The 27092-nt window shown below is 39.8% G+C and overlaps 1 protein-coding gene across 1 annotated transcript in view; it reads right to left on the reverse strand.

The window, feature by feature from the left end:
* INTS3 (integrator complex subunit 3) overlaps positions 1-27092 on the reverse strand; it is an 883995-nt gene that overhangs the window by 317784 nt on the left and 539119 nt on the right. The window contains 1 exon segment of the mRNA XM_053719732.1: positions 253-328. Within this exon segment, the coding sequence (XP_053575707.1) occupies positions 253-328 (76 nt within the window).

The following is a 27092-nucleotide window of genomic DNA, read 5'->3' on the forward strand; positions in this document are numbered from 1 at the left end:
GGCTATTAGCTAGTGAGGAAGTGGCAGGCTATTAGGTAGTGAGGAAGAGGCAGGCTATAAGGTAGTGAGGAAGAGGTAGGCTATTAGGTAGTAAGGAAGAGGAAGGCTATTAGGAAGTGAGGAAGAGGCAAGCTATTAGGTAATAAGGAAGAGGTTGGATAACAGTAGAGAGGAAAAGTCTGCATGTCAGTTATTAAGTGGGATGTTAAGGCAGATTTAGAGAACAATTGGTTTCTACTTTAATTTACTCACTAAGAATATTTAGCACAGAATCCTTCCTGAACATCACCAGGTTCCCCATCATAACGTGGCAGACAAGCTCCTGCAACTGGATAGAGATACAGGATAAGATCAGAGTCTTAGAAGAGTTATTAAAAATACTGAAAACAATACAAACAAGGTATCTGGCTACAAGAATTTAGTGAGCACAAGAGTTATATCTTGTGTTAGATATTCCTTTTACACAACACAATGATCATTCTTCTGTCTGTTTTCGTAGTTTTCTAGACTGCACATGCCTTTCCTCACATTAAAAGCTTCCCAAAAAGTAGGAATGGAAAGTTAATTCTGTTTGTCTAACTTATTTCCAATTATTCAAAAATGGAATCTACTTACAGTTAAACCCCCTACTTCATATCCTGAGTGCACATGAATCATGAGAGAATTCTAGACAGCTAGTTTGCAGATAGCCATTCACTTGGAGACATGCAGAAATTTCAAACAATTCAGCAGGAAAACACACAAGCAAAGAAAGTAGAAAATTATGAAGGAAAACAAAAAACAAAACAAAAAGCAGCATACTAGGTGTAAATGCAAGTATTTTTGTGGTTTCACTTAGCACGTGAAGAAACATAATTTATTTAAGAACTTACCTGATAAATTAATTTCTTTCATATTGGCAAGAGTCCATGAGCTAGTGACATATGGGATATACAATCCTACCAGGAGGGGCAAAGTTTCCCAAACCTCAAAATGCCTATAAATACACCCCTCACCACACCCACAATTCAGTTTAACGAATAGCCAAGTAGTGGGGTGATAAAGAAAGGAGTAAAAAGCATCAACAAAGGAATTTAAAAATAATTGTGCTTTATACAAAAAATCATAACCACCATAAAAAGGGTGGGCCTCGGGGGGCGGAGCCGACCATGGACTGAAATGGCCGCATAGTTTTTAAGCTCTGCAAATCCTAAGTCACAGTTGGGGCATAACACTCTAAATACTCATGCTTTAATTATATAAACAGGCTTTGAAAACTCCTTAAACTCTAAAGCACAAAGAAAGTCACAGAAAGAAAGTGTGAGTATCATAATAGCTCTGCTTCTAACGAAGCGCCAAAACCGCCATACAAAGCACAGCGGTAATCATTTGAAAGAAGTTAAACTTGCCACATTGACAGGACTGTTCGCCGCAACTCAAAACCAGCATCACTCCTAAGGAAAAGTAACTACCCGATCGCTGATCGAGTGAACCGGCATAGCGACTGACCGAGTGCAGAGAAGGAGTGAAGGAGGCGGCCGTCACAACGCCAACGCAGGTCAGAGGTGAGCGCCATATTTAAACAACACAAGCACACAGGCGATCAGCTTTAATTATACTGACCCAGCATATAATTCGGATCTCACAGAGCTGACTGACATTTATATCAGATGGGAAGCCCTTTGCCATAAATAGCGCCGTTTGCACTATAGCTAATAGGAGCTGCTTTAGAGCCAATATATCAGGCATAGCGGCAGGCCCATATTCTATGACCTTGTGGCATGGGACTGGATAAATTAAGCATTAGTGACTAAGACTTATCTTCCCGCAGCAAATACTCAGACAAAGGTTTTCCCAGACAGAGTCTAGCTCATTGGCTCAGTATCAGAGAGGCTTAAGGGAAGGTGAATGCTGTTTTCTCTCTCTTCCACCTAATTAGCCAGTGGCAGTATTTGAAAGATTAAAATATACCCCTGTGAGAGATAAGAGGGCTTATAGCTACATACCCCTATTACATATCTATCATCAAGCTAAGAAACAAATAAATAATTATAAACCTAAAAGGGGAAGAAAAAGAAAAAGTGAGTAGAGGAGGAGGAAGGAAGGAGAAACAAAGAAAAAAAGGAAAGTAGGGGTAAATAGAAGATAATCTGGTTCACACTGCATCCACAAATATAAGCTACATTTTAGTTACAGAGATCCTCTGCACTGGGAGGGAGGATTGCATTGATAGATACCTGCTGAGGCTTCAAATATGGCTTCAAGGAGATCAGTTAAAGGCGACAAAAATATGAAACATAACCCCAATAAGATGAGCATGTTCTTTAAAACGTCACAGGCGTTGACAATGGAGGATGAGGACTCATCTCAGACTCCAGAAGAGGCAGAAATCCAACAGGATATAACAGCGGATACCCCTCTCACAAGAGCTGATTTAAAGGATCTCCCTACGAAAGGTGATTTCACCTCATTCATACAGCAAGTAGGCCGCATGATCAAAGATGGGCTGGCGGAGGTGAGGAAAGAGGTTAATGAGCTGGGAAATAGAGTGGAGTACTTAGAGGAACAGACGGAAACACAGACATCAGATATGGATCTAATAAATAGAAAACTATTGGCTCAAGAATCCCAAATATCCTTTCTTCAGGAAAAATTGGAGGACCTGGACAATAGAGGGAGGAGGCAGAATATAAGGATTAGAGGTCTACCAGAAAGAATTACCCCTGAGATTCTGCACACATCCCTCCAGGATTTGTTCAAGTCCATATTAAGAGATCCTGAATATAATGAAATACCACTTGATAGAGCCCACAGGGCATTACGCCCTCAACCCAAAGAGAAGGATCCCCCAAGGGATGTAATCATAAAGTTCCATAAATATCTGGACAAAGAGAGGATAATGAAAGCATCGAGCAGCAATCTATATCTTTCCAGGAGCACCAGCTACAATTTTACTCTGATCTTAGCCCACTCACTCTACAAAACAGAAAAGAAACAAGATTTTTGACACAACACCTTCAAGACAACGGAATCCCTTATAGATGGGGGTTTCCCTTCAGTATCAAAGTGCTGAAAAACAACCGCATGCATGTCTACAAATCTTTAGACGACCTGGAAACCTTTTGTACCCAACTTGGAATACCGCACCCCTCCTTGCCGTCACTACATGAAGCAAAAGCTCCAGAAGAAACCAACCCACTACAGCAAAGACCACGCTGGCAAACAGTCCAGCGAAAGCGCTCAAGAGCCCCTGCTGTAGGTGGCTCATCAGCAGCACAAGATTCTGAGGATAGATGATTTCTCACCCCGTAAGTAGAATACGGATCTTAAGAAGAAACCAAGGGCTTGGAAATTAGTCTTTGGTTCCCCACTGCCTTGAAGAGGAGAACTCTCATCTGCTCAGGTAATACAGTTTATTGTTCCTTATGCTACACTGTTCAGAGCTCTACAGGAATAGGCATTGAGCCTAAATATAACTGACTTTGCAGTGGACTCATGTTCTGCTATTGAACCCAAATTCCATTGTTACTGTTAATGAAAGACCTTGCATTCATAATAAGTTAACAGAGTCACTTGAGATCACTGATTATTTGCCCAGTATGAGTATTTAGTATACTAATAAATAATAAATTTAAAAAAAATAAATAAAAAAAATAAAAATAAAAAATAAAATATATATATATATATATGTGGAAAATAATAAATATTAAAAAAAAAAAAAAAAAAAAAAAACTTAAATATAAAAAGCAAGTGTAATTTTACAACTTTGTTCCCCTAACTGTGTCTAGACCTAAAAAGGTCTGTGGATTCCCCTACCATATTTTTTCTTTTTTCTCTTTTCTCTCTTGTCTTTATTTCTCAATAGAGAAAATGATATGGTTAATTAGATTTATGGTTAAAATGTTCATATTGTTTTACCTGGTTATCAGGTTATGTTTGATTTTTATGTATTGTTGGTCACTACTATATAAGAGGTACTATTGTATGGTCCGCCCGTTAGAGATGACGATTAAGAAAGTGCAAATGCAAACTAAACTCATAGTCAATGTCTTATGATATAAAGCTAATATCACAAAACTGTAAGGGCCTGAACTCCCCTACCAAAAGGTCAATTGCCATGGCATGGTTTAAAAAAATCACAGGGATCGATAGTGTTTCTACAAGAAACCCATTTTCCCAAGCATAGAGAACCAACTCTATATTCCAAATATTACACCCAACAAATTCTTCACTCTAATGTCAGAAAAAAGAATGGGGTAGGCATCTTAATTAGTAAGGACGTCCCTTTCCAAATTTTAGATCAATATTCAGATGAAGAAGGCAGGTTCTTGATATTGGTGGGTACACTATATAACACTCAGCTAACTTTGATGAACATATATGCGCCCAATACAAACCAACAAGCTTTTTATAACAAGGCTCTAACCAAACTGGGAGAAGTTCAGAGAGGGGTAGTGCTGATGGGCGGAGATTTAAATATCACACTGAACCCTCTCATTGACTGCTCCACGGGGAAAAGTCAAATAACCCAGAAAAACAGAACATGTATCACCCAAAGATTGGATACTCTCTTGCTAATGGATGTTTGGAGGTTAAACCACCCCAAAACCCGAAGCTATACCTTCTATTCGCACCCGGGTCATTCTTATTCTAGAATAGATTATTGGCTGCTAGACCATAATAATATAGCTTTGGCCACTGAAGCAGAGATTCAGCCGATATCATGGTCGGACCACGCTTCTATCACCTTAGAACTTAGTTGGCCCTCAATGCCCCAACGCAAATCTATGTGGCGACTAGACCCCACTTTACTACACAACCCACTTATTAAGAATCATATAGGCGAACACATAAAATAATTTTTTCAGCACAACACCTCAGGGGACACAAATAAGGTTAATAACTGGCTAGCACACAAAGCGACTATTAGGGGAGAATTAATTAAACAAAGAGCAACTCTCCGTAAACAAAATGAAAAAGAGTATCAAAAATTATTCTCTAATCTAAAGTCAGCAGAGCAGCGACATAAACTCAACCCCACAAGCGAGGACCTCACGCGGCTGGTATGTGGGGCCAGAGTTGCCTTCCGAACACACTTGCAAAAGGCCGCAAATAATAAAGCATTTTACCTTAAAAAAATGTACTTCCATAATAGCAATAAAGCAGGTACGTGGTTGGCAAAAACCTTAGCAAAAAAGATGTATCAGGCTCACATTTTTGAAATTGACAATGATAGGGGACAGACTGAGACAGAGCCGAAAAAAATAGCGAATGTGTTTGGTGACTATTATGCTAAATTATACAACATTGCAAATCAGGATGAAATAAGAAACTTAGACACCCTTAATCAGTACCTAGATTCGGTAGATACACCTAAAATTTCCACCCAAGAAGCGGATATCCTAGACTCTCCATTCACATTGAAAGAGATCTTAGATGCTATTGAGACACTGCCCAATAATAAAAGCCCAGGCCCAGATGGATTTTCAAACGATTACTATAAAATGTACAAATTACTAATAGCCCCACACCTATTAAAAGCATTCCAACATATAGACGAATTAGGTAGTTTCCCAGCAGAGTGTTTGGAAGCATATATTTCCGTGCTTCCTAAACCAAATAAGCCAGCCAATCAACCAAGCAGTTATAGACCCATATCGCTACTCAACACGGACCTAAAACTCTACGCAAAGATTTTAGCAGGGCGCATTAATAAAATATTACCCCAGATTGTCCACCTGGACCAAGCAGGTTTTGTCCCAGGGAGAGAAGCGAGAGACAACACCATCAGAACACTACAACTAATTGACTATGCTAAAATTAATAAACTAAAAATGGTGATTGTCTCCGCTGACGCAGAAAAAGCGTTCGATCGCTTAAATTGGAGATTACTACAAGCGATATTAAAGAAATTGGGATTTGGGGAAACTATTATAAAAAGAATCTTTAGTTTATATCACAATCCCTCAGCTAAAGTAAAAGCAAATAATATACTCTCAGATAAGTTTTTTATCCAGAATGGAAGCCGACAGGGATGTCCTTTATCCCCTCTTTTATTTGTGTTGAGTATGGAGGTCTTGGCCCATAAAATTAGACAAAACGCGCAAATTTCAGGTATAAAAATAGGGCAAAATGATTATAAACTGTCCCTCTATGCCGACGATGTGTTGCTCACACTGTCTAACCCAATTGAGTCGATCCCAGAGGTGCTTAGGGAGTTTAGGGAGTTCGGAACTTTTTCCAATTTCCTACTAAATGATCAAAAGTCGGAAATTTTGAACATTAATATGTCAAATAAAGAATACTCTGAATTATTAAAGAGATGTCCATTCACCCCTCAAAAAAAGGCTATCAAATATCTGGGGATTTACTTGTCACCTAGACCCAGTATCCTGTTTGAGAAAAACTACCAAAATTTATATAATGAGCTAGCTAAAGAATTAAATAGGTGGAGCGATAAGTCGATCTCATGGTGGGGACGCATACAGGCAGTGAAGATGACTGCATTGCCCAAAATTCTCTATATGCTCCAAACAGTACCAATTGCGCTAACTACCTCATTTCGCGATAAGCTCCAAAAAATGCTAAATAAATATATATGGGGCAAAATTAAACCAAGAATCATTAAGTCCACAATGTATAGACCTACCCAAAATGGAGGGTTAGGACTCCCCAACGTTGAATTATATTATAAAGCGAAATGTCTACAAAAAATATTAGATTGGCATCGAAATGCCGAAAACAAGGCATGGGTAGCGTTAGATTCTCATATTTTGAAATCTCCCTCCCCAGGGGTATTGTGCTGGGTAGAAAGAAAGAGTCGCCCACCGTGGATTAAAGCATATCCACTATATCAACATGTATTCGACATCTGGGACAACACTATAGCCGGCAATAGCGGGATATCGTCCCTTAGATCCCCGATGTCTCCAGTTTCACCTAACGCTGAATTACACGGGGGTTTAGAACAAAAACTTAATATGCAACTTGACTGGGAAATAGGCTACACAACACCCATACACAAATTTTTAACCGGCGGTAAACTTAAGCAGAGAACTGATCTTGGGGAGGTACTGGGGGGTGCCTTCACGAAGTGGTTGAAATATTTTCAACTTCAGCACTTTCTGACCACTTCTCCAGACAGAGAAAAGCTGACTAGACAGCCCACTTTGTTCGAGCAACAGTGTTTGGGTAATCAACCCCTATGTCATACCTTGGCATGGGCTAAGAGGGCATTGTCGCTCAGTGATTTGAATGAAGTTCCTAATTATGTGAGTAGATGGCATAGGGAGCTGGGGAGAGATCTAGATGAAAGGGACTGGAAATTCATAATGCAGAACACCAGAAAATCCTCGACCTCTGCCAGGGCTCTAGAATTAAATTTCAAAATCCTGACGAGGTGGTACCTCACCCCAGCGAGAATCAAGACAATCTACCCGACAGCCTCTGATATGTGCTGGAGGGGGTGCGGTAGTAGGGGCACCATGATACACATCTGGTGGTCCTGCAGTAAGCTACAACCTTTATGGCTAAAAATAGGGGATTATATTAAATCTGTCAGCAACCAAAGCAACGAGTATCAGATCCAACCCACCACAGCATTACTAAACCTACTCCCAAAATGTAAATGCAAAATACGCAGGAAACTAATACAATTAGCTCTAAATACTGCTAAATCCCTGATAGCCACTAACTGGAAGTCACAAACAATCCCCTCATACAGAGAATGGGAAGCGTCAATGGATCGTACGATCCAATTGGAGGAATATGGCTATTTTATAAGAAAAGATATGGAAATGTTTCACAATGTAAAGTTCTATTGGGAAACACGAATGCACACACATTGAGTACTGTATATAATCTAGGAGAAATTCACGGTAATTGGGAGAGGGTAGTCCCTATGGTGACCATGCAGGCACTGCATAAATAAGTATATCCTTACATCGAGACGGGCAAGAGACTCTTTAACTCCTGCATAATCAAGATGACCAATATTTGTTCTGTTTTTGTTTTTCTTTCCTTTTTTAGTGAATTACAATGTACCTAAGATAAATTAAATATAGGATGTTAAGCTATTGTAAAACACAGCATGACATGTTGACTTGTAACCAATGTGATTTGAAATGCATTAACGTGTATTGTTTTATCTTTCATCCAATAAAAAAAACTTTAAAAAAAAAAAAAAAGGGTGGGCCTCATGGACTCTTGCCAATATGAAAGAAATGAATTTATCAGGTAAGTTCTTACATAAATGATGTTTTCTTTCATGTAATTGGCAAGAGTCCATGAGCTAGTGATGTATGGGATATCAAATACCCAAGATGTGGAACTCCACGCAAGAGACACTAGAGAGGGAGGGATAAAAATAAACAAACAGTCATATGCTGAAAAATTAATCCACAACCCAAATATAAGTTATTCTCATGAAGAAAAGAAAAACTTAAAACATCAGCAAAAGAATCAAACTGAAACAACTGCCTGAAGAACTTTTCTAACAAAAACTGCTTCTGAAGAAGCAAATATATTAAAATGGTAGAATTAAGTAAATGTATGTAGAGAAGACCAAATTGCCGCTTGCAAATTTGAACAACTGAAGCTTCATTCTTAAAAGCCCACAAAGTGGCGACTGATCTAGTAGAATGAGCTGAAATTCTCTGAAGCGGGGCCTAACCTGACTCCAATAAGCTTGAAGAATCAAAAAGCTTTAATCAACAAACCAAGGAAATAGCAGAAGTTTTTCTGACCTTTCCTAGGATCAGAAAATATAACAAATAGACTTGAAGTCTTTGTGAAATCTTAGTAGCTTAAATATAACATTTCAAAGCTCTCACCACATCCAAAGAATGAAAAAATCTTTTCCAAAGAATTCATAGGATTAGGACACAAGGAAGGAACAACAATTTCTCTACTAATGTTGTTAGAATTCACAACCTTAGGAAAAAATAGAAATGAAGTCCACAAAAACCGCCTTATCCTGATGAAAAAACAGAAAAGGAGATTTACAAGAAAAAGCAGATAACTCAAACTCTTCTAGCAGAAGAGATGACTAAAAGGAACAATACTTTCCAAGAAAGTAGTTAAATGTCCAAAGAATGCATAGGCTCAATATGGAGGGGCCTGTAAAGCCTACAAAACCAAATTAAGACTCCAAGGAGGAGAGATTGATTTTATGACAGACTGAAATACAAACTAAAGCCTGTACAAACAGCGAATATCAGGAAGTTTAGCAATCTTTCTGTGAATGAAACAGGAAGAGCAGAGATTTGTCCCTTCAAGGAACTTGCAGACAAAACCTTATGCAAACCATCCTGAAGAAACTGAAAAATTCTTGCAACTCTAAAAGAATGCCAAGAGAATTAATGAGAAGAATATCATAAAATGTAGGTCTTCCAAACTCAATAATAAATCTTTTTAGAGACAGATTTACAAGCTTGTAACATAGTATTAATCACTGAGTTAGAGAAACCTCTATGACTTAGCACTAAGCTATCAATTTCCATACCTTTAAATTTAATGATTTGAGATCCTGATGGAAAAACGGACCTTGAGACAGTAGGTGTGGCCTTAACGGAAATAGCCAAGGTTGGCAACTGGACATCTGAACAAGATCCGCATACCAAAACCTGCGGGGCCATGCTGGAGCCACCAGCAACACAAACGATTGTTCCATGATGATTCTGGAAATCACTCTTGGAGGAAGAACAAGAGGCAGGAAAATATAAGCAGGTTAATAACACCAAGGAAGTGTCAGCGCACCCACTGCTTCTGCCTGAAATTCCCTGAACATGGACAGGCATCTGAGAAGTCTCTTGTTTAGATGAGAGGCCATCAGATCTATCTGTGGAAGACCCCATATCTTGAACAATCTGAGAAAACACACCTGGATAGAGGAACCACTCCGCAGGATGTAAAGTCTGACGGCTGAGATAATCCGCCTCCCAATGTCTATATCTGGGATATGCACCGCAGAAATTAGACAGGAGCTGGATTCCGCCCAAGCAAGTATCCGAGATACTTCTTCATAGCTTGTGGACTATGAGTCCAACCCTGCTGATTGACAAATGACACTGTATGTTTAAAAATAAATGAACAGTTCTCTCTTCAACAAAGGCCAAAACAGAAGAGCTCTGAAAATAGCATGGAGATCTAAAATATTGATTGGTAATCTCGCCTCTTGAGATTTCCAAAATCCCTTGTGCTGTCAGAGATCCCCAAACAGCTCGCCAAACTGAAAGACTTGCATCTGTAAAGATCATGGTCCAGGTTAGCCGAACAAAGAAGCCCCTTGAACTAAACATTGGTAATTTACCACCACGTCAGAGAGTGTAAAATATTGGGATTTAAGGATATTAATTGAGATATCTTAATATAATCCCTGCACTATGGATTGCAGCAACAAAGCTGGAGAGGTCTCATGTGAGAACGAGCAAAAAGAAATGCGTCCAATGCTGCAGTCATGAGACCTAAATTTTCCATGCACATAACCACTGAAGGAAATCACTGAGACTGAAGGTGCCGACAGACTGCAACCCCTTTCAAACGTCTCTTGTCTGTTAGAGACAGAGTCATGGACACTGAATCTATCTGGAAACCTAAAAAGGTGACCCTTAGTCTGAGGAACCAAGAAACTCTTTGGTAAATTGATCCTCCAACCATGTTTCCGAAGAAACAACACTGGTTGATTAGTGTGAGATTCTGCAGAACGGAGGACTGAGCTAGTACCAATATCATCCAAATAAGGAAAACACCACAATACCCTGCTCTCTGGTTTTTATAAAGCAGGGCACCAAAAACTTTTAAAAAAGATTCTTTGAGCGGCTACTAATCCAAAAATGGAAAAGCAATGAATTGGTAACTCTCGTCTAGAAAAGAGAATCTCAGGAACTGATAATGATCTGAATGAATCAGAAAATAAAGGTATACATCCTGCAATTCAATATGGACCTAAAATGTCCTTGCTGAATAAAAAGCAGAATAGTCCTTAAAGACACCATTTGAAAATTGGTATTCAAAATTTTCAGATCCAGAATTTGTCTGAATAAAATTTCCTTCTTTGAAACAAAGAATAGATTTGAATAAAACCCCCCAGACCTTGTCTGACTACCCCTGAAACTCCAGGTCTGAAACACAATTCAGAAAAAAATAAGCTTTAACTGGATTTGCGGGGATACGCGAGAGAAAAACATCTTCTAAAAGGAGGATTTATTCAGAATCCTATTCGAAACCCCTGAGAGACAATACTCTGAAACCATTGATTTGGACCGAAGTATCCAAAATATTCTTGAAAAAAACCTTAATCTGCCCCCTACCAGCTGAGCAGGAATGAGAGTCGCACCTTCATGCGGACTTAGGGGCTGGCTTTTTGGTTTCTTAAATGGGTTGGATTTATTCCATTTAAAGAAGGTTTCCAAATGGAAACGGATTCCATAGGGAAGGATTAAGTTTTTGTTCCTTAATTGAAAAAAAGAACGAAAACAATTTAGAAGCTTAATATTTACATTTAGGTCTCTTATTACCTTGGAAAGAAGAAATAGCAATCTAGACTTAAAAAGTCATAACAGCATTTCAAGATTTAAGCCTCAAACTCTTGTAGCTAAGAATAGCTATAGACAGAGATCTAACATCAATCTTAATGATATAAAAAAATGGCATCAGAACTGATTAGTATGTTGCAGAAAGCGAACAATACTAAAGAAATCAGAATCCAATTCTTGTTGCGCTAAATCTCCAACAAAAAAGTTGATGCAGCTGCAACATCAGCCAAAGAAAATGCAGGTCTGAGACGACCTGAATATAAATAAGTTTTCCTTAGATAAGATTCAAGTCTCCTATCTTAAAGAACTTAAGTACTATCTTCAATAGGAATAGAGGTGCATTCAGCAAGAGTAGAAATAGCCCCAACAAGTTGAGAATCTTTTCCCAAAACTCTATAAAAAATGCTGGTAAAAAGATACAATATTTTTTTTTAAAACCTTGAAGAAGGAATAAAATAAGTACCCCGCTAATTCCATTCCTTAGAAATCATAAGAGAAATAGCATCAGGAACGGAAAAAAACCTCTGGAGCAATCACAGGAGGTTTAAAAAACAGAATTTACAAGTTCTAATATCAAGAGCACTAGTTTCCATGATATCTAAAATAATTAACACCTTTTAACAAAGAACGAAAATACTTCATTTTAAATAAATAAGTAGATTTGTTAGTGTCAATATCTGAGGAAAGATCTTCTGAATCAGATAGATCCTCGTCAGAAAAGGATAATTCATTATATTGTCGGTCATTTGAAATTTCATCAACCTTATGAGAAGTTTTAAAAGACCTTTATAATAATTAGAAGGCAGAATAGCAGACAAAAGCCTTCTGAATAGAATCAGAAACAAATTCTTAAAATTTCATAGGTATAACATGTACATTAAAAGTTGAAGGAACAACAACAGTAAATGTACTATAAACTGATGGATACAATATTTGCATGTAAAAAGTTTATCATACAATGACATTCGGAAATATAATGCACTTAGCTTTAGAAGAACCGACATCAGGCAGCAAAGTTCCAACAGATACTTCTGAGGCAGGATCAGATTGAGACATCTTGCAAAATGTAAAATAAAAAACAACAAATAAAGCAAAATTTGTCAATTTCCTTATATGACAGTTTCAGAAATGGGAAAAAAAATGCAAATAGCATAGCCCTCTGACATAGAAAAAGGCAAGAGGCAAACGCAATGGGGCAAATAAATAATGAAAATAATTTGGCGCCAAGTATGACGCACAACGTAACTGAAATTTTTTTTGGCGCCAACCATGTCCGGAAATGACACACTGGCGTCACTATCGATGCAACCCTGTGTGAACCTCAGCGTCAATTACGACGCCGGAAATGACGAACTTGCGCCAACGTACGTGCCTTTCGCGCCAAAAAAAATCTTGCGCCAAGAATGACGCAATAAAGTCTAGCATTTGGCGCACCCGCGAGCCTAAGTCAGCCCGCAATTTGAAACAAAGTAGTCAATTGAAAAAAAGACTAAACCCCAGGTAAGAAAAATATTTCTTTCTTTCCCCCCCCCAATATTTTTTATTGTGATTTCAAACTGTTACAGTAATATTCTTCCGTCCATTTACAGTAAAAGAGACTATATATAACATAATTTATGCTTACCTGATAAATTCCTTTCTTCTGTTGTGTGATCAGTCCACGGGTCATCATTACTTCTGGGATATAACTCCTCCCCAACAGGAAATGCAAGAGGATTCACCCAGCAGAGCTGCATATAGCTCCTCCCCTCTACGTCACTCCCAGTCATTCGACCAAGAATCAACGAGAAAGGAGAAACCAAGGGTGAAGTGGTGACTGGAGTATAATTTAAAAGATATTTACCTGCCTTAAAAAACAGGGCGGGCCGTGGACTGATCACACAACAGAAGAAAGGAATTTATCAGGTAAGCATAAATTATGTTTTCTTCTGTTATGTGTGATCAGTCCACGGGTCATCATTACTTCTGGGATACCAATACCAAAGCAAAAGTACACGGATGACGGGAGGGATAGGCAGGCTCATTATACAGAAGGAACCACTGCCTGAAGAACCTTTCTCCCAAAAATAGCCTCCGAAGAAGCAAAAGTGTCAAATTTGTAAAATTTGGAAAAAGTATGAAGCGAAGACCAAGTTGCAGCCTTGCAAATCTGTTCAACAGAGGCCTCATTCTTAAAGGCCCAAGTGGAAGCCACAGCTCTAGTAGAATGAGCTGTAATTCTTTCAGGAGGCTGCTGTCCAGCAGTCTCATAGGCTAAACGAATTATGCTACGAAGCCAGAAGGAGAGAGAGGTAGCCGAAGCCTTATGACCTCTCCTCTGACCAGAGTACACGACAAACAGGGAAGACGTTTGTCGAAAATCCTTAGTTGCCTGCAAGTAGAACTTGAGGGCACGAACTACATCCAGATTGTGTAGAAGACGTTCCTTCTTTGAAGAAGGATTCGGGCACAGGGAAGGCACCACGATCTCTTGATTGATGTTCCTGTTAGTGACTACCTTAGGTAAGAACCCAGGTTTTGTACGCAGAACTACCTTATCTGAATGAAAAATCAAATAAGGAGAATCACAATGTAAAGCTGATAACTCAGAGACTCTCCGAGCCGAAGAAATAGCCATTAAAAATAACACTTTCCAAGATAACAACTTTATATCAATGGAATGAAGGGGTTCAAACGGAACTCCTTGTAGAACGTTAAGAACAAGGTTTAAACTCCATGGCGGAGCAACAGTTTTAAACACAGGCTTGATCCTAGCTAAAGCCTGACAAAAGGCCTGGACGTCTGGATTTTCTGACAGACGCCTGTGTAACAAGATGGACAGAGCTGAGATCTGTCCCTTTAATGAGCTAGCCGATAAACCCTTTTCTAAACCTTCTTGTAGAAAGGACAATATCCTAGGAATCCTAACCTTACTCCAGGAGTAACCTTTGGATTCGCACCAGTATAGGTATTTACGCCATATCTTATGGTAAATCCTTCTGGTAACAGGCTTCCTAGCCTGTATCAGGGTATCAATAACCGACTCAGAAAACCCACGTTTTGATAAAATCAAGCGTTCAATTTCCAAGCAGTCAGCTTCAGAGAAGTTAGATTTTGATGTTTGAATGGACCCTGTATCAGAAGGTCCTGTCTTAGAGGTAGAGACCAAGGCGGACAGGATGACATGTCCACTAGATCTGCATACCAAGTCCTGCGTGGCCATGCAGGCGCTATTAGAATCACTGATGCTCTCTCCTGTTTGATTTTGGCAATCAATCGAGGAAGCAGCGGGAAGGGTGGAAACACATAAGCCATCCCGAAGTTCCAAGGTGCTGTCAAAGCATCTATCAGAACCGCTCCCGGATCCCTGGATCTGGACCCGTAGCGAGGAAGTTTGGCGTTCTGGCGAGACGCCATGAGATCTATCTCTGGTTTGCCCCAACGTCGAAGTATTTGGGCAAAGACCTCCGGATGAAGTTCCCACTCCCCCGGATGAAAAGTCTGGCGACTCAAGAAATCCGCCTCCCAGTTCTCCACTCCCGGGATGTGGATTGCTGACAGGTGGCAAGAGTGAGACTCTGCCCAGCGAATTATCCTTGATACTTCCATCATTGCTAGGGAGCTTCTTGTCCCTCCCTGATGGTTGATGTAAGCTACAGTCGTGATGTTGTCCGACTGAAACCTGATGAACCCCCGAGTTTTTAACTGGGGCCAAGCCAGAAGGGCATTGAGAACTGCTCTCAATTCCAGAATGTTTATTGGCAGGAGACTTTCCTCCTGACTCCATTGTCCCTGAGCCTTCAGAGAATTCCAGACAGCGCCCCAACCTAGTAGGCTGGCGTCTGTTGTTACAATTGTCCAGTCCGGCCTGCTGAATGGCATCCCCCTGGACAGATGTGGCCGAGAAAGCCACCATAGAAGAGAGTTTCTGGTCTCTTGATCCAGATTCAGAGTAGGGGACAAGTCTGAGTAATCCCCATTCCACTGACTCAGCATGCACAATTGCAGCGGTCTGAGATGTAGACGTGCAAAGGGTACTATGTCCATTGCTGCTACCATTAAGCCGATCACCTCCATGCATTGAGCTACTGACGGGAGTTGAATGGAATGAAGGACACGGCATGCATTTAGAAGCTTTGTTAATCTGTCTTCTGTCAGATAAATCTTCATTTCTACAGAATCTATAAGAGTCCCCAAGAATGGAACTCTTGTGAGAGGAAAGAGAGAACTCTTCTTTTCGTTCACTTTCCATCCATGCGACCTTAGAAATGCCAGAACTAACTCTGTATGAGACTTGGCAGTTTGAAAGCTTGAAGCTTGTATCAGAATGTCGTCTAGGTACGGAGCTACCGAAATTCCTCGCGGTCTTAGTACCGCCAGAAGGGCACCCAGAACCTTTGTGAAGATTCTTGGAGCCGTAGCCAATCCGAATGGAAGAGCTACAAACTGGTAATGCCTGTCTAAGAAGGCAAACCTTAGATACCGGTAATGATCTTTGTGAATCGGTATGTGAAGGTAAGCATCCTTTAAATCCACTGTGGTCATGTACTGACCCTTTTGGATCATGGGTAAGATTGTCCGAATAGTTTCCATTTTGAACGATGGAACTCTTAGGAATTTGTTTAGGATCTTTAAATCCAAGATTGGCATGAAAGTTCCCTCTTTTTTGGGAACCACAAACAGGTTTGAGTAAAACCCTTGTCCTTGTTCCGACCGCGGAACCGGATGGATCACTCCCATTAATAACAGATCTTGTACACAGCGTAGAAACGCTTCTTTCTTTATCTGGTTTGTTGACAACCTTGACAGATGAAATCTCCCTCTTGGGGGAGAGAATTTGAAGTCTAGAAGGTATCCCTGAGATATGATCTCTAGCGCCCAGGGATCCTGAACATCTCTTGCCCAAGCCTGGGCGAAGAGAGAGTCTGCCCCCCACTAGATCCGGTCCCGGATCGGGGGCCCTCGGTTCATGCTGTCTTTGGGGCAGCAGCAGGTTTCCTGGCCTGCTTGCCCTTGTTCCAGGATTGGTTAGGTTTCCAGCCTTGTCTGTAACGAGCAACAGCTCCTTCCTGTTTTGGTGCAGTGGAAGTTGGTGCTGCTCCTGCTTTGAAATTCCGAAAGGGACGAAAATTAGACTGTCTAGCCTTAGCTTTGGCTTTGTCTTGAGGCAGGGCGTGGCCCTTACCTCCTGTAATGTCAGCGATAATTTCTTTCAAACTGGGCCCAAATAAAGTTTGCCCCTTGAAAGGTATATTAAGTAATTTGGACTACGTGCCTGAATGGCGAATCCTGAATGGTTAAATGTACTACGGCCTCCGAAATGAATGAATTAGCTAGTTTAAGGACTCTAAGCCTGTCCGTAATGTCGTCCAGCGTAGCTGAACTAAGGTTCTCTTCCAGAGACTCAATCCAAAATGCTGCCGCAGCCGTAATCGGCGCGATGCATGCAAGGGGTTGCAATATAAAACCTTGTTGAACAAACATTTTCTTAAGGTAACCCTCTAATTTTTTATCCATTGGATCTGAAAAAGCACAGCTATCCTCCACCGGGATAGTGGTACGCTTAGCTAAAGTAGAAACTGCTCCCTCCACCTTAGGGACCGTTTGCCATAAGTCCCGTGTGGTGGCGTCTATTGGAAACATCTTTCTAAATATTGGAGGGGGTGAGAACGGCACACCGGGTCTATCCCACTCCTTAGTAACAATTTCAGTTAGTCTCTTAGGTATAGGAAAAACGTCAGTACTCGCCGGTACCGCAAAGTATTTATCCAACCTACACAATTTCTCTGGTATTGCAACAGTGTTACAATCATTAAGAGCCGCTAAAACCTCCCCTAGTAATACACGGAGGTTCTCCAATTTAAATTTAAAATTTGAAATATCTGAATCCAATCTGTTTGGATCAGAACCGTCACCCACAGAATGAAGCTCTCCGTCCTCATGCTCTGCAAGCTGTGACGCAGTATCAGACATGGCCCTAGTATTATCAGCGCACTCTGTTCTCACCCCAGAGTGATCACGCTTGCCTCTTAGTTCTGGTAATTTAGCCAAAACTTCGGTCATAACAGTAGCCATATCTTGTAATGTTATCTGTAATGGCCGCCCAGATGTACTAGGCGCCACAATATCACGCACCTCCCGGGCGGGAGATGCAGGTACTGACACGTGAGGCGAGTTAGTCGGCATAACTCTCCCCTCGCTGTTTGGTGAAATTTGTTCAATTTGTACAGATTGGCTTTTATTTAAAGTAGCATCAATACAGTTAGTACATAAATTTCTATTGGGCTCCACCTTGGCATTGGAACAAATGACACAGGTATCTTCCTCTGAATCAGACATGTTTAACACACTAGCAATAAACTTGCAACTTGGTTACAATCTTATTTAACAAAAACGTACTGTGCCTCAAAGAAGCACTAAACGATTAAATGACAGTTGAAATAATGAACTGAAAAAACAGTTATAGCATCAATCCTTAAAAACAACACAACTTTTAGCAAAGGTTTGTTCCCATTAGTAAAGTAACAATGATTAAATTTGAAGCATAAAGATTACAGAGCAACGTTTTTAATCACAGTCAATATATAAGTCTCACAGCTCTGCTGAGAGAATCTACCTCCCTCCAAAGAAGTTTGAAGACCCCTGAGTTCTGTTAGAGATGAACCGGATCATGCAGGAAATACAAGAGTAACTGACTGGAAATTTTTGATGCGTAGCAAAGAGCGCCAAAAACGGCCCCTCCCCCTCACACACAGCAGTGAGAGAGAAACGAAACTGTCACAATTAAAACAAGCAACTGCCAAGTGGAAAAATAATGCCCAAACATTTATTCACTCAGTACCTCAGAAAATGCAAACGATTCTACATTCCAGCAAAAACGTTTAACATAATAAATACCTATTAAAAGGTTTAATGTACTTTTAACAGAGTAATTCCAGTGAAATACCATCCCCAGAATACTGAAGTGCAGAGTATACATACATGTCATTATAACGGTATGGCAGGATTTTCTCATCAATTCCATTCAGAAAATAAAAACTGCTACATACCTCAATGCAGATTCATCTGCCCGCTGTCCCCTGATCTGAAGCTTTTACCTCCCTCAGATGGCCGAGAAACAGCAATATGATCTTAACTACTCCGGTTAAAATCATAGTAAAAACTCTGGTAGGTTCTTCTTCAAACTCTGCCAGAGAGGCAATAACACGCTCCGGTGCTATTGTAAAATAACAAACTTTTGATTGAAGTTATAAAAACTAAGTATAATCACCATAGTCCTCTCACACATCCTATCTAGTCGTTGGGTGCAAGAGAATGACTGGGAGTGACGTAGAGGGGAGGAGCTATATGCAGCTCTGCTGGGTGAATCCTCTTGCATTTCCTGTTGGGGAGGAGTTATATCCCAGAAGTAATGATGACCCGTGGACTGATCACACATAACAGAAGAAATATATATATATATATATATATATACATACATACATACATACACACATACACATATATACAATAAGCAAGATGATGTGTTACATAATAATCTATTTAGCAAGTTTGGGAGCCCAGGGTATAAATGTATGTACTGGTTTCTTTGAAGAAGATAGTAAATGATTAGGTACATAAACACTTAATAAAAATCCCTCTATACATAATAGTATATGATCACTTATGGAATTGCTAAGAACCTAGTTATTGGGCAACCATTGAGTGAGTGAATGGACTAATCTAAATGGAATCTCTTTTTTTTAAGTAAGGTGAGTATTTAGAATGGAATAGTGTAGACAAAGGAGAAATTGGGGAGATATCAGCGGGCAAGAGCCGCTCAAGAGTTTTAAGGAAGGGGATGGGGGGCGTGGTCAGGGAATTATCATAATATTGTGGTAAATGTATAGTGGGGTAAAATAACAAGCAGGCTTCTCTTGGGATCTACATAAAGTCAAATAAATGTATAGTAAAAAGGCTAATATGCATCAGGGGGATATACCATGTGTAATCTTACATTATAGGGAGCATACAGTACTATGAACAATTATATCAAACAGCTATAAGTAGCAAAATGAGTCATCTCCCGTGTAATATTAGCGTCAAACATACTGATGAGATGTGAACCACTCACAACGTGATATCCACAGCATAATGAACACATAAAACTATGACACCAAATCTATGATCAAATGTACATAACTGAGACCTCAGTTTTAAACTATTGATTAATGTGATAAGGGGAGATGGGACTCCGTGGGTTAGGGTATCTAAGGTGTTAGACCATATTCCAGAATATACTAAGAACCTAGTCCACAGTATGCTGTAATGCTTGGTTACTAGTAAATAAACTTATAATGTATATTGTAGGTGTAATATACTTCTACGAATGCCTATGTATAGACTTTATACTGTGTTGCAGAATAAAAAGTTAGCTTGGATGTACCATGGCTGTCATATGATATGATCCAAGGGGTCCTAATGTAGAGCGGCCTTGGAAAAAGTACTATATGGTATGGTATGGGCAGCGTTGCAATTAGATATACATTTTGATGCTCAACATGTAAACTGGGTAGGCTACCCCCCCATAAGAAACAAAGTTCCAAGATAAGACAGTGAACTTTATCAGATAAAACACAAGCACCCAGCTAAGCTATCCCCTGATTATCTCAGGTGTGCTAGCTGGAGGCGCTGGTTCAGCTTGTATCAGTCGTTGGTATCTTCCTTTCCTTTCCTTCCTCGGTTGTATAAGTAGTGTATGTTGCAGGTTACCGGCTCCTTCCCAATATGAAAAGACAATATCACAGATTCAGTAAAAAAGTTTGTCTTTATTTGGCTCAACGCAAAAGCGTTTCAACGGTCCCAGCCGTCTTTCTCAAGAGCAATAAAAGTGCTTTACAAACCAAAGCATACCTTTCCGCTGCACAGGCGGCCTTTAAATACATGTCAGTTACGCTACCTGCTTCCCCATTGGAGGAGAGCAGGTTTACACCCGATTCAAAATTTCAATTGTAAATTTAAAATAAACATCTAAAAAAACATAAAAAACAATATTAATTATATTAGAAACTATAAGTTTGTTTTAAAATATAAAATTTCTGTAGATATCATCATTTTTGCCGGTTTTGTAGTTCCCTTTCAGGTAGTTTTCTGTTTCAAATTCTCTTTCAGGTCCGGTATGTCAGTGAAGATCACATGTTATAGGTTGTCCAATGAAATTCAGTTTCTGGTATAGTGATGTTTTGTAGTTCCCTTTCAGGTAGTTCTCTATTTTAGGTTCCCATTCAGGTCTGATATGTCAGTGGGTATCACATGTTATCGAATGTCCAATGAAAAAACAGTTTCTGATTTTCTCAAAATAAAAAGACATAAGTGTTATTCACAAATACAAAGTTTCTTATATGAATTCTGCTTATCCAAATATTTAGGGGAGGTAGAATAAATTGCCATTTAGAAGTATGTTACAAGTTGGAATAGATACTTTTCATAATTAAACATTCATATTATAAATAGACTTCTATATTTATTGAATGTTAAATATTGACTCAGCGACTTGTGTGTTGCATGTAATTTCTTGAAATTAAGTGTGAGAATTATATTCTTTTGTATAATATGTGTATATATAAACATTAAGTGTGATGATATGACTTGAACTGTCTGTATAAATACATGTTTATTTTGCCCCCCCCCCCTTTTTTTTTTTTTTGTGTGTGTCCTTATAATCGTATTCACCTCAACAAGAACAAAAAATGTTACTTATTTATTTAGGCCCCATATTTTCATCTTTTGAATTTATCATTTATTTTGCCCCCCCTTTCCTATGTTAATAGTTTTTTAGACAAAGGCAGCAATTTTTGTGTCCTTATTTAGACCCCATTGGGCATATGTTCTAAGTGTATGTATCCATTTTAATTCTCTTTGGTCTAGTTGTTTTGCCAGATTACCACCCCTCCAATGAAGTTCAACCTTCTCAATTCCTATCCATAGAAAGGATTCTTTTGTGAAATGTTCACAATTGTTGCAGTGTAGCGGCACTCCGTGGTCATCATGATTTTTTTCTATTTTATTTTGATGTTCCATGATTCTTGTTTTTAAAAATCTGGACGTTTGTCCTAAATACTGGATTTTGCAGCCACATTGCAACAAATATATCACATTTTTACTTTTGCAAGTAATGAATTCTTTTATTTCAAATTTTTTTCCCGTAACTGTGGAGTCAAATGTTTTGTGTGTTCTTCTGGTGTAGTTACAACCTTTGCATTTGCCGCAAGTGAAGAAGCCTGTCATGTTACTTATTTGTAAAGGTTTTTTGGGGGCTATGCCTTTTATGAGTGAGGGAGCTAATTTTTGTTTCAAATTTTGTCTTTTTCTGAAGATAACTGTGGGCTTAGCTGGAATTATAGGTCCTAGATATTCATCCTCCTTTATAATGTGCCAGTGTTTTTGTATAATTTTTTTGATTGTATGATGTTCTACATTAAATGTGGTCACAAATTTAGGGAAATTATTATTAAATGAGGTCTCATTTTTGTGTTTGTTTTCTAACATGGTTGATCTTTTTTTATTTCCAACTTCTTTTCTTTCTTTTTCTAAAGCTCTATGGTCATATCCCTTTTGTATGAATCTTTCTTTGAGTATTCTTGATTGTTGTTCGTAATCATCTATATTGCTGCAGTTCCTGCGTATTCGTAGGAATTGGCTTTTTGGTACTGACTTTAGCCAGTTAGGATGGTGGCAGCTATCATGTCTAATGTAGGTGTTAGTGTCACACTTCTTAAAGTATGTTTTGCTGTGGATTTTTTCATCTATAGTGTAAAGAGTTAAATCTAAAAAATGTATTTCTTTTTTGTCATATTCTACTGATAATGTGACTTGCTGATTATTGTTATTAAGTATTTGTACAAATTCTATGAGTTTGGACTCACCCCCCTTCCATATGCACAGAATTTGTACAAATACTTAACAATAATCAGCAAGTCACATTATCAGTAGAATATGACAAAAAAGAAATACATTTTTTAGATTTAACTCTTTACACTATAGATGAAAAAATCCACAGCAAAACATACTTTAAGAAGTGTGACACTAACACCTACATTAGACATGATAGCTGCCACCATCCTAACTGGCTAAAGTCAGTACCAAAAAGCCAATTCCTACGAATACGCAGGAACTGCAGCAATATAGATGATTACGAACAACAATCAAGAATACTCAAAGAAAGATTCATACAAAAGGGATATGACCATAGAGCTTTAGAAAAAGAAAGAAAAGAAGTTGGAAATAAAATAAGATCAACCCTGTTAGAAAACAAACACAAAAATGAGACCTCATTTAATAATAATTTCCCTAAATTTGTGACCACATTTAATGTAGAACATCATACAATCAAAAAAATTATACAAAAACACTGGCACATTATAAAGGAGGATGAATATCTAGGACCTATAATTCCAGCTAAGTCCACAGTTATCTTCAGAAAAGGACAAAATTTGAAACAAAAATTAGCTCCCTCACTCATAAAAGGCATAGCCCCCAAAAAACCTTTACAAATAAGTAACATGACAGGCTTCTTCACTTGCGGCAAATGCAAAGGTTGTAACTACACCAGAAGAACACACAAAACATTTGACTCCACAGTTACGGGAAAAAAATTTGAAATAAAAGAATTCATTACTTGCAAAAGTAAAAATGTGATATATTTGTTGCAATGTGGCTGCAAAATCCAGTATTTAGGACAAACGTCCAGATTTTTAAAAACAAGAATCATGGAACATCAAAATAAAATAGAAAAAAATCATGATGACCACGGAGTGCCGCTACACTGCAACAATTGTGAACATTTCACAAAAGAATCCTTTCTATGGATAGGAATTGAGAAGGTTGAACTTCATTGGAGGGGTGGTAATCTGGCAAAACAACTAGACCAAAGAGAATTAAAATGGATACATACACTTAGAACATATGCCCAATGGGGTCTAAATAAGGACACAAAAATTGCTGCCTTTGTCTAAAAAACTATTAACATAGGAAAGGGGGGGCAAAATAAATGATAAATTCAAAAGATGAAAATATGGGGCCTAAATAAATAAGTAACATTTTTTGTTCTTGTTGAGGTGAATACGATTATAAGGACACACACAAAAAAAAAAAAAAAAAAAGGGGGGCAAAATAAACATGTATTTATACAGACAGTTCAAGTCATATCATCACACTTAATGTTTATATATACACATATTATACAAAAACAGAATTTATGCTTACCTGATAAATTACTTTCTCCAACGGTGTGTCCGGTCCACGGCGTCATCCTTACTTGTGGGATATTCTCTTCCCCAACAGGAAATGGCAAAGAGCCCAGCAAAGCTGGTCACATGATCCCTCCTAGGCTCCGCCTACCCCAGTCATTCGACCGACGTAAAGGAGGAATATTTGCATAGGAGAAACCATATGTTACCGTGGTGACTGTAGTTAAAGAAAATAAATTATCAGACCTGATTAAAAAAACCAGGGCGGGCCGTGGACCGGACACACCGTTGGAGAAAGTAATTTATCAGGTAAGCATAAATTCTGTTTTCTCCAACATAGGTGTGTCCGGTCCACGGCGTCATCCTTACTTGTGGGAACCAATACCAAAGCTTTAGGACACGGATGAAGGGAGGGAGCAAATCAGGTCACCTAAATGGAAGGCACCACGGCTTGCAAAACCTTTCTCCCAAAAATAGCCTCAGAAGAAGCAAAAGTATCAAATTTGTAAAATTTAGAAAAAGTGTGCAGTGAAGACCAAGTCGCTGCCTTACATATCTGATCAACAGAAGCCTCGTTCTTGAAGGCCCATGTGGAAGCCACAGCCCTAGTGGAGTGAGCTGTGATTCTTTCAGGAGGCTGCCGTCCGGCAGTCTCATAAGCCAATCGGATAATGCTTTTAATCCAGAAGGAGAGAGAGGTAGAAGTTGCTTTTTGACCTCTCCGTTTACCAGAATAAACAACAAACAAAGCCAAAGTTTGTCTGAAAACCTTAGTAGCTGCTAAGTAAAATTTGAGAGCACGAACTACATCCAAGTTGTGCAACAAACGTTCCTTCTTTGAAACTGGATTAGGACACAAAGAAGGCACAACTATCTCCTGGTTAATGTCTTTGTTAGAAACAACTTTTGGAAGAAAACCAGGTTTAGTACGCAAAACCACCTTATCTGCATGGAACACCAGATAAGGAGAAGAACACTGCAGAGCAGATAATTCTGAAACTCTTCTAGCAGAAGAAATTGCAACCAAAAACAAAACTTTCCAAGATAATAACTTAATATCAACGGAATGTAAGGGTTCAAACGGAACCCCCTGAAGAACTGAAAGAACTAGGTTGAGACTCCAAGGAGGAGTCAAAATTTTGTAAACAGGCTTGATTCTAACCAGAGCCTGAACAAAGGCTAGAACATCTGGCACAGCTGCCAGCTTTTTGTGAAGTAACACAGACAAGGCAGAAATCTGTCCCATCAAGGAACTTGCAGATAATCCTTTTTCCAATCCTTCTCGAAGGAAGGATAGACTCTTAGGAATCTTAACCTTGTCCCAAGGGAATCCTGCAGATTCACACCAACAGATATACCAAGTTATGTGGTAATTTTCTGGTTACAGGCTTTCAGGCCTGAACAAGAGTATTAATAACAGAATCTGAGAACCCTCGCTTTGATAAGATCAAGCGTTCAATCTCCAAGCAGTCAGCTGGAGTGGGTCGAACGGACCTAGAACAAGAAGGTCTCGTCTCAAAGGTAGCTTCCATAGTGGAGCCGATGACATATTCACCAGATCTGTATACCAAGTCCTGCGTGGCCACGCAGGAGCTATCAAAATCACCGACGCCCTCTCCTGATTGATCCTGGCTACCAGCCTGGGGATGAGAGGAAACGGCGGGAACACATAAGCTAGTTTGAAGGTCCAAGGTGCTACTAGTGCATCCACTAGAACCGCCTTGGGATCCCTGGATCTGTACCCGTAGTAAGGAACTCTGAAGTTCTGACGAGAGGCCATCAGATCCATGTCTGGAATGCCCCACGGTTGAGTGACTTGGGCAAGATTTCCGGATGGAGTTCCCACTCCCCCGGATGCAATGTCTGACGACTCAGAAAATCCGCTTCCCAATTTTCCACTCCTGGGATGTGGATAGCAGACAGGTGGCAGGAGTGAGACTCCGCCCATAGAATGATTTTGGTCACTTCGTCCATCGCTAGGGAACTCCTTGTTCCCCCCTGATGGTTGATGTATGAACTTGGCCCTTGCTAGCTGAGGCCAAGCTTTGAGAGCATTGAATATCGCTCTCAGTTCCAGAATATTTATCGGTAGAAGAGATTCTACCCGAGACCAAAGACCCTGAGCTTTCAGGGATCCCCAGACCGCGCCCCAGCCCATCAGACTGGCGTCGGTCGTGACAATGACCCACCCTGGTCTGCGGAAGGTCATCCCTTATGACAGGTTGTCCAGGGACAGCCACCAACGGAATGAGTCTCTGGTCCTCTGATTTACTTGTATCTTCGGAGATAAGTCTGAATAGTCCCCATTCCACTGACTGAGCAGGAACAGTTGTAATGGTCTAAGATGAATGCGCACAAAAGGAACTATGTCCATTGCCGCTACCATCAAACCTATCACTTCCATGCACTGCGCTATGGAAGGAAGAGGAACGGAATGAAGTATCCGACAAGAGTCTAGAAGTTTTGTTTTTCTGGCTTCTGTCAGAAAAATCCTCATTTCTAAGGAGTCTATTATAGTTCCCAAGAAGGGAACCCTCGTTGACGGAGATAGAGAACTCTTTTCCACGTTCACTTTCCATCCGTGAGATCTGAGAAAGGCCAGGACAATGTCCGTGTGAGCCTTTACTTGAGGAAGGGACGACGCTCGAATCAGAATGTCGTCCAAGTAAGGTACTACAGCAATGCCCCTTGGTCTTAGCACCGCCAGAAGGGACCCTAGTACCTATGAGAAAATCCTAGGAGCAGTGGCTAATCCGAAAGAAAAACGCCACGAACTGGAAATGCTTGTCCAGGAATTCAAACCTTAGGAACCGATGATGTTCCTTGTGGATAGGAATATGTAGATACGCATCCTTGAAATCCACCTTGGTCATGAATTGACCTTCCTGGATGGAAGGAAGAAGTGTTCGAATGGTTTCCATCTTGAACGATGGAACCTTGAGAAACTTGTTCAAGATCTTGAGATCTAAGATTGGTCTGAACGTTCCCTCTTTTTTGGGAACTATGAACAGATTGGAGTAGAACCCCATCCCTTGTTCTCCTAATGGAACAGGATGAATCACTCCCATTTTTAGCAGGTCTTCTACCCAATGTAAGAATGCCTGTCTTCTTATGTGGTCTGAAGACAACTGAGACCTGTGGAACCTCCCCCTTGGAGGAAGCCCCTTGAACTCCAGAGAATAACCTTGGGAGACTATTTCTAGCGCCCAAGAGTCCAGAACATCTCTTGCCCCAGCCTGAGCGAAGAGAGAGAGTCTGCCCCCCACCAGATCCGGTCCCGGATCGGGGGCCCGCATTTCATGCTGTCTTGGTAGCAGTGGCAGGTTTCCTGGCCTGCTTTCCTTTGTTCCAGCCTTGCATAGGTCTCCAGGCT

This window comes from Bombina bombina, chromosome 1 (assembly GCF_027579735.1).
Source record: "Bombina bombina isolate aBomBom1 chromosome 1, aBomBom1.pri, whole genome shotgun sequence".
In the NCBI taxonomy this organism is placed as follows: Eukaryota; Metazoa; Chordata; class Amphibia; order Anura; family Bombinatoridae; genus Bombina; species Bombina bombina.